The sequence below is a fragment of the Neolamprologus multifasciatus genome, chromosome 9, assembly GCF_963576455.1.
Source record: "Neolamprologus multifasciatus chromosome 9, fNeoMul1.2, whole genome shotgun sequence".
Lineage (NCBI taxonomy): Eukaryota > Metazoa > Chordata > Actinopteri > Cichliformes > Cichlidae > Neolamprologus > Neolamprologus multifasciatus.
The window spans coordinates 27501367-27512666 of NC_140447.1; the positions used below are offsets into that span (position 1 = coordinate 27501367).

General features: G+C 40.9%; 1 protein-coding gene across 3 annotated transcripts in view; it reads right to left on the reverse strand.

Annotated features, from left to right (window-relative positions):
• drosha (drosha ribonuclease III) overlaps window positions 1–11082 on the reverse strand; it is a 146420-nt gene extending 135338 nt beyond the window's left edge. Inside the window, exons 1-5 of one of the 3 annotated variants that reach the window (XM_085171598.1) lie at window positions 11012–11082; window positions 7757–8585; window positions 7613–7681; window positions 5155–5455; window positions 828–969 (exon numbers count right to left, since the gene is read on the reverse strand). In XM_085171598.1, coding sequence (XP_085027724.1) covers window positions 828–969; window positions 5155–5455; window positions 7613–7681; window positions 7757–8583 — 1339 coding nt within the window. In that variant the 5' untranslated portion in view covers window positions 8584–8585; window positions 11012–11082. Of the gene's footprint in view, window positions 1–827; window positions 970–5154; window positions 5456–7612; window positions 7682–7756; window positions 8586–10870 lie in introns of all 3 variants that reach the window. The other 2 variants (XM_085171597.1, XM_085171599.1) reach the window with 2 other exon arrangements.
• Between the last annotated feature and the right edge of the window lie 218 nt (window positions 11083–11300).

Here is an 11300-nt window from a genome sequence, read left to right on the forward strand (position 1 = left end):
GTTTGTGGCCCTTAGCTAAGCAGAGTCTTTAATTCTTATCAGCACTTTAACTCGAGTGTTTGATTGTGAAGTCGGCGCCCAGAGCAGCATATTTAGCAAATTGGATCTCCCTGAGTGAGATTTATATTATTGCGGTGGTGAAATAGACAATCGGGCTGACAGCCCTGCAGATAAAATCAGAAACATAACTTAATCTCTGTCTCACCCCAACGCACTGCTGAGAATATAGTAAGCTTTTTTCCCCCCATATCAATAAAAAAGGTTGTCAACAGATGTTTTAGCTGATGGCTTTTATTTGGTAACACAAGTATGTGCAGGCCAAGGTTTTATTTAAAGACGATCATACATACATACAGTCACAACAGCAGATATTAAACATGGCCAGTTATAAATGATGAGGGCAGTGTATGTAAAATGCTCTGTCTTAGATGGCTCTAAACACTCAGTTTCAGCAAGTTTTTTTATACTCTTGGCCCTATATGATGTCATTTAGATAGGAAATTCCTTATATGGCCATCTCAGATAAATAAGCCCCGCCTACTTGCTCTTCAAATCTTCCTCTCACAAAAGGCAGCCAATCAGAAGTAAGCTTAAAGGATGATTCAAAGAAAGGATCTAAAATGGTTTGTTTAAGTCTCAGAGGGTGCTCCAAGGCCCCTTAGCATAAGTCAAAGATGGATTATTTTGAACTGTGAATCAGGCAAAGCTACACTAATAGTGTCCAAGAATAAAAATGTGGAGCTTGAAATGAGCATAATAGGTCTCCTTTAGAGAATTAAGTTTAAAGACTGAGGTTAAAGGTAAAATATAAAAATAACACAACTAACCTGGGTCCTCGTCCAGTTTGGTCTTGGGCGGCTCCCATTTGGGTCGAGCAGCCTTGGCTCGCTCCTGTCTGTTTCCCAGCTCTTCCTCAAAGCGCTCGTACAGATCACGCAGTTTACTCGTTCCCACCACTGTAGAGTCTCCCTGAAATACAGCAGTTCAAATGCAACAAGCCAAGTTTGGTCAACTGCTGAAAGCTAAATGGAAAAGTTGTAGACTGAGAAAAGATTCCAGGATCTTTTAGTCAAACTAACATTTTAATATTTAATGGATCTTTCAGTCAGAGCCACTTTAGTCAAAAGAAGATTATAATTTCCTCCTGTGCTCATTGATTATTATTATTATTTATAGTGCAGTATGCCTCATGTAGCTCCCACTCCTAAGTGAAGCCTAAGATAATGCATCTCTAATTAACCCTCAAGCAACCTAATCTAAAAGAACTGAGGATGGGGAGCAATCATACAAGTATTCCTGTATATTTTATACTGATATACTGACTGTGTTTATACTGTAAACTATTTATACAGCGCTATATCACAACATCAGTCGCCTCGAGTTGCTTTATATTGTAAGGCAGGTCCTATAATAATACATACAGAGAAAAACCCATCATATGACCCCCTATGAGCAAGCACTTTGGTGACAGTGGGCAAAACCAGGCTCAGGGAGGGGTGGACATCTGCCGCAACCGGTTGGGGTGATATCTTTCCATTAAATATTATACCAATGGACCAGTTCGTATGAAATGCTGTCTGGTGGCCTCTGGATCATTTGCCCTGTTTTGTAGATGATGTGGTTCTATTGGCATCATTGTGAGTGGACCTCCATACTGTAACAGATTGTAGCCAAGTGTGAAGCAGACGGGATGAGAATTAGGACCTCCAAGTCTGAGATCATGGTTCTCAACTGGAAAAGTGTGGAGCTGCTGACCCAAGTTGAGGTATTGGTTTGTTGTATTGAAAAGAGAGCAGGCCGTGAAAGCTATTGGTTAAAATTCTACATTTTACTCTCGCCTATAGCCAAGAGCTTTAGATAGAGACCAAAAGAATTATTATTATTATTATTATGGGAATAAGCGGTGGACACGAGCTTCCTCCATATGTCTGCTCCTGCCATAGACACAGGCTGAAGGGCTTGAAGTAGAACTGCTAGTGCTTCACATTGAAAGGAGCCAGTTTGGCCATTTGATGTAAACGCCCACTGAGGACCTCCCAGTGTAGGTGTTTTGGGGCAGACCCAGGACACACTGGAGAATCACATCTCTATGCTGGCTTAAAAATGCCTCAGTATTGCCCAGAAAAGATGGAGGAGGTGGCTGGGAAGATGAAGGCCTAGGCATCTTACTCAGACTCCTGCCCCCACAACCCAAACAGCAGAAAATCAATGGATGTGCAGATGGATGTATGGATGTAAAGTTGTAGGAGAACAATGACAACTGATGGAAGGAAACCTTTTTATTATTAAAAATATAATAAAATCACATAGAAATATCAGACTATTCTGTCAGTTGAATTTTAGACTGTGCACTCTATACAAGACGTGCTGACAGGATGCACCAGCTGATGAAGGTTGGCATTGAGATGAGATGAGCTGGTCTGGTGGGATTGTAGCTGAGCTTGATTTTGTGGACTGCCAGAACTAAAACTATGTTTACTTTTGTGTGTGTGTTTTTTATGCTTTCACTGGAGACGGTTCTGAGCAAAGAGGAAATGAGGACTGAGCCAGAGGGAATGACATGCAACAAAGAACCCCAGCTGGACTCTAATCAGGAGGATTCTGGGATTACACGGTCAGTCTCAAACCCACAGGCCTCCAAGGATGCACACTGACTTTTTAAAACTTAAGCACAACTATATTTGAGTTTCTTTAATATACTCACACTAACAATTTATTGATCAAGACAAAATGTGATGTTAGGTGGTTTAATAATGTCACAAACAAATCTGCAAAACCTACTTATGCCTTTAAAAGAGAAAATGATCTGCTTTCCAATAGTATCTTAAATTATTACAAAGCTTGGATCACTGTGAAGTGTAATCGAAGTGTAAGTGCAGTTCTACACACATCTGGCACAGCTACAGTAATTGACACCCAAAGGTAACATCCTCTCTGTCATGACAGAGACACAGGAGAGCGAAATCTGTTTGTGAAGGATGCTTACAAGTAAAGTTGGGTTTCCGCTTGACATTTAATATCGCTTCAGTTTTCCTTTAAGGACAGGTCAAGTGTCTGCCAGAATGTGTAATATGCGGGGAGAGAAAGGAGCTGAGGACACCAAGCATTTGAGACTACGGATAAAGGTCAGCGAGGAGAGAGGAGAAAAAGTAGGTGTCAGTATCCACAAGATCCAAAGACTTCAGAAAAGCATCTGAGAAGGATTTGCTAAAAGAAGAAAAAGTGGCAAAAAGATGTTATTTGAGCGTCAGCTTAACTGACTGGCTGAAAAATATACTGCTACAAAGCCATCAATCCAAAAAAGTATCACAAGTAAATATACGAAGTAAAAATACGTAAAGATCTATGGTACTTTATTTACTCACAACACGTGTAAGTGCATAACTACAGATATGCATGCTTTTTTTAGGTGTTTATAAATGTTCTGCAATGTTGGGTCTTCAAGAGGATATGGAATGTATTGATATATGCAGGGGTGCACATAAGTGGTCTGCAGGTGAGCATTCGCTGTCAAAATAAAAGACGCGCACCAGATAAGAAGTTGCAACGCGCGTTTGCGTGAATATGAAAGGCACTGTTTTTTAGGGGTGGGGGAAAAAGTTGATACTGTGTAGTATCGTGATATTTTGTTTGCTAATAATGTATCGATACAGGGACAGCAGAAATCGATATTTTGTTACAAAAAAGGTTTTTGTGCTCTGACTTCAGAGCATGTTGATCCTTTTTCTGAGCAAGAATCCTGACATTCCTTCACTGTCCAAATGTGTTTAACTTTTTTTATGGCAGCAATAAACATGACAGTTTACTTATTTTCATTTAAGACATGTTTTATTTTAATTAAGTTTAAAACTTTTTTTTTTAATGTAAAATTATATTTTGTTTTAATTTACTTTCAAATTCTTCAGTTGCTGAAGGGGCTGCATAGTTTTCATAAATAGAATAGCTATAATTGTACCAGATGGTTGATTTCAGTTAAGTTGGACTAGACTGTAATACAAACCGTTCAGTTTGTTAACAATAAAACTGAAATGAGAGAAAGACTGAGTGTGAGACTTTGATATTAGATACAATGAATATTGATAAAGTTTACCTTTATGTACAGAATCTGAATATCGCAAAATATTTTTAAAAAATTGCAATAATATCGTATCGTGCGTTAAGTATTGTGATAATATCGTATCGTGGGATGTATGGTGATTCCCACCTCTACTGTTTTTGTCCGCTAGAGTGGGATTTTCACGGCACCACATCTCTGTGCGTTCATCATTTGTTTGACTCAGCCTTAGCCTGAAAAAGCTACAGAAGTCCACTCTCCTGTGGCCCACCACAAGCTTCGAATACAGGCTTGTTGTCCGTGATCGGGAATGAGCCTGAGGTAGAGCGTGAGGTTTAAAGATACCGGCTAGATATAGTCTGACTCACTTCAATGGACAGCTTGAGCTATGGAACAGGTCCTCTGGAAAGAGGCTGGACTCTGTTCCAGTCTGTAGTCGTCCTCAGTGAGAAACTGCGGGTTTACCCTCGTGTATGCTGTGAACAAACGTCCAGGGAAGCCGGCCTTCTTAAAGACACTGGGTGGGGTGCTGGAAAGTGCTGCAACTGGGGACTACCTTTTTCTACTGGGAACAGTATGAACCAGAGGGGAACGGCTTGCTTGGTCTGAACATGAGGAGGTGGCCAGTGGGGAGAAGGGCTGAGCTTATCTGCTTAGACCCTATGGTCCAACCAACAGAAAATAGACAGATGGATGGTGTGGCAATGATGACAGAACAAAATGGGTATTTAATAGTTTTGGTGTTGATAAGCATCTTGAACTGGTTTCTAAAGCTTAGAAAGGACAGCAGGTCAAATTATTTCTTAAGTATTTATAATTTATGGTACTCCTTTTGCTCTGGTTTCTTGTTATTAGTGTGTTGCAAGCCTACTTGGGGGGGGGGGGGGGGGGACATCTTTCAAAAGCTATTCTTTAACACCACTGCAAACAAAATTAATGTAATGGCAGAAAGAAGATTCGCAAAGTTTCCTTTTAAGAATGTATTATAACCACTGAACTACTGTCCCCTTGTTCAGGCAAGAAAGACAAATATATTGTTAGAGTTACAAATCAGGACTTTAACAAATGTTAGCTTTATGAAAAAAGAAAGATAACAGTACCACTTGGTCCATGGGGTCATTTGAATAGTAGTTCTCGGCGTGGGTGCACCGAATCCAGGCAGGTTTCAGCAGGTCCTCCTCTTCTTTCTCGTCATCGCCCTTCTCCTTCACTTTTTCTCGCTCCCTGTCCCGTTCCCTCTCTCTCTCCCGCTCTCGGTCTCTGTCGCTGAAGGCTTCATCAGAGTCTCTGCTCCTTATGGCGGAGAAGCTGCGCTCTCTGCTCAGCCCCGAGGAGCTCTCTGACCTCCTGTCCCTCTCCTCCTCCCAGCGACCACGTTTCCTGTCTCTGCTCGTTGACCGGCTACATATGAAAAGGAAAAGTCAACATGAGACACGAGGATAAATCTGAGTTGAGGTCTCATGTTTACACTTGCTCATTATAGCAAAGAAAATATATTAATACTAAAATACTAGAAAACGGCAAGAAATGAATAAGTTAAACTGTTTATATGATACTGCTTTTCTTTTCTTGAAAAATGACCTCTGTCTAAATAGAGCCACTGCTCAAGAAACCAGTTTTTTCTGCCACAGAGGTTTTTGACATGATTCATTACCAGTATGGTGCCTTCAGGTTTTGATCTTAGATATCATTACTTTGATTTAAAGTAGATATCCATGAATCTTTACTGAGGTCTGTCTCTTTTCCTCCTGCTTGACAGCTCCATCTTCAACATCCTTTGTCCAGTATATCCACTTTCCCTCCTCTGCACAAGCCTCCAAACCGCTCAACCCGAGCGCTCCCTCTGATACACTCATTTCTAATCCTGTCTATTCTGGTCACTCCCAATGAAAATCTGAGCATCTTCAGCTCTGCTCTCTGTCTTTTTGTCATCTTGTAAAACTCCCCTTTACTTTTGCTGCCATCCTTCTGTTGCAAATCACCTCTATCCGCTCAGCCCTTCCTTCACCTCTCTTGTGAAGCCTCTTGCTTTGAAAGCTAGACCTTAGGTAGGGCTGTTTGATATAACGATATATATCGGATGACGATATAAAAACGTCTATCGTTTCCTATTACGTGATCGTTTGTTTCGTGGTGTCGCAAAATAAACTGTTTACGGCAATATTTTTTTACCATTTTGATGGTCACTGTAGTGGCTATATTAATTTCTTAAAGTTCTCTCTTTCTCTTATATTTAATATAACCACACTACTGACGGACAAGCGCCTGTTTTTATGCGTTGTCGTTAGCAACAACGACGGTAAAACCATCGCGTGTCCGCTTGTTTATGTTCCACATAAACCTTTCACAATAAAGCTCAAGATCCTGTTGAGACTTTTCAAAATAAACTGAATCACGTGAAAGATGCAGATTATTTACGGATGAGAAGCAAAAAAGAGCCGTCAGGTGCTAAAAAATAAACCTTAGACTCAAACGTTAGAACAGACTTTTCCCCGCAGCACGCCGTGTAATAAATACTCACAAAGAAAACGGCGGGCGTTACAACTTATGTCTAAAAATGTATCGTTTCATGCATGGTTAAAACACTCGACTCCAGCTACATGACTCGCAGCTGGAAACACTTCACGCAAGTCGAGCTGCAGGAGATTCACAGAATTTACAAAAAATGCTAAATTTTGGTGATTTATATCGTTATCGGACGATAGATGTCTTATATCGGGATATGAGATTTTGTTCATATCGCACAGCCCTAACCTTTGGTATTTAAACTCTTTTTAAATAGTTTAAATAAAAACTCTTTATTTCTTGCTTAGTCACTGCTGCCTCTCCCCAGAAAACAACCCCCCCAAAAAGCAAACTCTTGTTCTAAAGATTTCAGAATCCGAGTACTTTATTAATCCCTGAGGAAATCATGTATTTCATACAAAGGTGTGCACTTTGAACTCCTCAGTTGGGCACAATCCAGCTTTAACTACTGTGGAAAGAGAATTTAGGAGGCTACAGTGCAAAACTGAACAATGCCAGTAGACCAAAGTCTCTTGTCTGATAAACAGGAGGCTCAGAAATCCTCAACTTACTGCTCCATAAAATGAAATCCACCATAACTAGAAATGTGCCGATTATAAAGAGAGTAGTCAACATATTTGCATGACAGCTACTTTCTTTTGGTAATTTTCCAAACTGTCCCAATTGCCATTTAGAGACTATAACGGAGCCACAAAGGTTGATGCTTGAGACAATCGGCTACACTACAGCTTGGTTTAACGTCACTGCCCTGGTTACAGAGTAGAAGCAAAAGAAGTCAAAACAGGAAGTAAAGCAATGGCAGAGATTTTTTTCCTATGATTCAGGGAAAGAAAAAGTATAATTTCTTCTCTCTATATAATCTAAAAACATCTTCTGTGAAATGCTGGTTAAAAACAACTATAAACGCTTTTCTTTCAAAACCAAGGATTTTTCTTTGTGACCTTAAACTTTGTCTATTACAGATTCAAAAGGTTTATCGATGAGTACTATTTCACAACAGCTGCAGTAAGCCAAACAAAGCAACACGTGTACCTTCGAGGCCTCTTTCTGTGCCTGTCGGGTGACTGGGATCTCCGACTGTCTCTGTGCCGATACCGCTCTCTGTGAACACACAGAGCAGTTAAAAGGAAATCATTTCACTGATTGATTTCATTTGGCAGAGCGCCGTCTGTGTACCTGCTGCGATCCCTGCTCCTGTGTCTGGGGGGAGTCCGGCCTCTGTCGTATTCAGACCTATACCGCCCACCCTCTTGCCTGCTGCGCCTGTCTGGACTTCTCCCGCGGTCCTTCCTCTCTCCGGGAAATTCCATTTTGTGCCTGTCGCCGTGGCCTCCATAGCCAAAGCACTTCCGCCTGTGATCATCGTGCCGATACCCTCTTTCTGGGGACCTCCTGCTGTCCATGGGCTTCTCGTACTTGTACTGCCCCCCATGCCTGATGCTGTGGTCTGCTTGAAACTGGGTGTTGCTTTGGGTGTAGCTGGAGCTGAAGGTAGGAGGAGGGAATGGAGGGTGAGGAGGATGGGGGTAGTTCATGGAGTACGGAGCGTGGTAGTTCATTGATTGAGAGGCCATGGGGGGAGGCATTGGAGGGTGTGGTAGCGGCGGTGGGGGCACAGGAGGCATCATGTAAGGGTGGTAGGCATTTTGAGCAGACACCTGCGCCCTTGGAGCGGGACCACCTGCGGAGCCGGGTAAGGGAGGAGGTGGAAAGTTAGGTGGCGGTTCAGGGAAGCCTTGTCGGGTGGGGGGCTTCGAGAAAGGTGGGCGCACTGGGCACTGGTTAAGAGAATTGGAAGTTTGGGATTGAACTGGTGGTGGATACTGCATGAAGTCAGGGTGCGGAGGCATGTAGGGGGCAGTCTGCGAATCGTAACGGTAGGAAGGAACTGGAGGCTGGGGAGGGGGCGGCCTTATGTTGGTGGGTCTGTAGTTCTGGTTGGTACCATGCTGGCCAGGAGGCACTCCTCCCCGGGGACCCCCACGATCCTGATGGAAAGACATGGCTGTGGACAAAAGAAGACAATCGGGTAAACACAACTGACATCCACGTGCGAATGAGACACATCTGAAAATCAATCGACTGACATGAAAGCTTTAGTTTCCACTCACGGGTTTGAGCCTCTAAAGCCTAACCTGTCGCTGGCGTCAGACAGGTGGTTTCAAACGTGTGTAACTCCTGAACTATTTGCTCAATTGAAATAATTCCAGTGGTTCCTGAAAGCAGCGACTCTGCACTTTATTAGTAGTAGTATCGTTATCCCTGCTTGGGATTAGTGTAATGACCCCGAAGATCATTGAAAAAGCACAGAGTTGATGCTTTCAGGAACCATTGGACTTTTCACATTTTTTGACAGTATTCAAAAAAACATTTGTTTCGCCCAAAATAAACATCAGACCAGAAAATCTGACTTTTATTGGCCACTAGTATTGGCTCACAAAGTGTAGTGATGGCCAGAAGTTTTGGCATTTTGACAAGTCAGTTTTTTATTTTGATTATTTAGATTTATTTATTTGTTTTTAGATCTCTTTGATAAAGTGAAAAACAGTCATTAGTATTGTCATTAGTTTTAAATACTTTGATTGGCAAATAAATCACATTTGTTTAAAGAACACGACTAGCCCCAGATTCTCGATCAGATTACAGTATGGAGAGTTTCATGGTCATGGACCCAAAATGGTAAATTCATGATCTCCAAGCCCTCATCAATTTAGCCTAGTGACGTGGAGCAGCATCGAGTACACAAATGATCACCAAACTGCTTCTGGATCAATGGAAGAAGATGATTATTTAAAGACATTTTTAGTCAGTCTTTACTCACCATGGGCAGAAAAGCAGAAGCCCAAAATAACTTTCAAGTTCAAGCACTGATAAGGCAGGAAATGCCATCAGTCAGGATTTGGCTCATAAGCCGATATCCAACATGCCACCGAGAAATCCAGAAGTTATGAAGAAGGTGGTTCAACAGTTTACATTTTTTTTGCATCAATTTGATTTTGTTGCCAATAAAAGTCACTGAAACATATGAAACGCGTGTTTTTGTTCTTTCCCAAATCACAGAAACATGCAAAAAAGAATCTAAATAAAAACTGAAGTGACAAACACAAAAAACTGCACTGCCAAAATCTCTGTGCACGACTGTAATTTATTTACTGCATAAGCTGCTAAACTATAAGAACGTCAACTTAAGTAGAGTTATATTTTATATTATAAATCTATATTACAAAATCATTTGTGTCTAAAACTATAATTAATTTAGTGCATGAGCTCTTCTTTACACTTCCCTCTAAATGCTGCAGGTCTCTCTGCTAGAAAGAGCGAGGGTGGCTGATGTCAGGCTGCAGATGGACGTTAAAAAGAAATTCTTTCCATTTAAAGTTCCCAAACAGCTCGATTGCTGTAATTATTTTATTAGTATTAATTATTATTATTATTAATGTGATGCAGACTGTAAGAGCAAACTACTCATTGGGGAGGGTCTCTTTTGGCCAGTTTGCTTCACAGGAAAGATAATACTGGTAAAAACAAATAAGATATAACCTCGCTATTTTTTTTCATGGTATCGTGATCCTCGTGTTACGTATTATTTCATTAATAAATATCGTTTCCGTTCATTAATATTCTTAGAAGTTTTTTTCCTGCTTATTGAGAGAGTTAGGAAAGATTTTGAGTCCAGCCTAACGCTGCTTAGAAATAAGGACGGGATCCCAGTTTCTTTGATATTGTGATGATTCATTTAACACTAGTATTGGATCAGCAATCAGAAAAGCTTAGTAAAGGTTGGGTTGGTGCATCAAATACACTGTCACACAATGGTTGTTTTTAAATAGCCTTTTCTCTACATGAACAATCTCGCTCAAGCTCTCTGGACGGACAAACGAAAGTCGTAGATTTGTGACCAGCACTTTATTCCCCTAATGTGTTAATCGACGCAAATGCGTATATTGAAATCTAATATTGTTGTACATATACGGAACTCTGAGCCTGATATAATGATTTTGAAACTTAAAATAGCGTTAGCGTCTTATAAAAAGCCAAATAAAGGCTAAGAGATAGTAAAGGTTTTCACAGCTAAGCACCGTTAAACGAGCTGCTTGCAATTATGAACTCCACCTAATCAATACAAACATAAAACGCAGAAAATAACCAGCAGCAGCCGGCGTAACGTAAACGTTAAAGGAAAAGCGAATACTCCGATTTAATAGCATTATTATCCTATCCTAAGGTTGGATAGACGGTAATGTTAGCAAGTTAGCAGCAACAGCATCATGTCAGGATGTATGAAGTTACCTTCAAATCGAGGAGGGCTAACAACAAAAGTGTGTCATTCCTGTTGGTCAAACAATCCAGAAATTCTAAATGTTGATACTATATTGTTATTATTATATTTTTAATATTTGTTATTGGAAGCTATGCAATACGGCTAGCTACCTAGTCACGCTTTCGAGGTGCCCGTGTTTCAGGTCGGAACGTTTAAGGAGACGGACACAGATGGACCAATCGAATTCATGGATTTGGGGTCGTCCAATAGAACTTTATAGTTTTGGTGGGTTCCTAACGGCGTCGTGGTAGCGCACAAATAAATTAATGAATAAATACGTTTTTCACATTTTAGAACCATTTCGAGACTTAAACCTGGTCTGTCTGTGGCTTATACAATTAACATTTATGCTTTCGACACAAAATGAGATTACTTTTAGGAAACGTGTGTGTGTGTGTG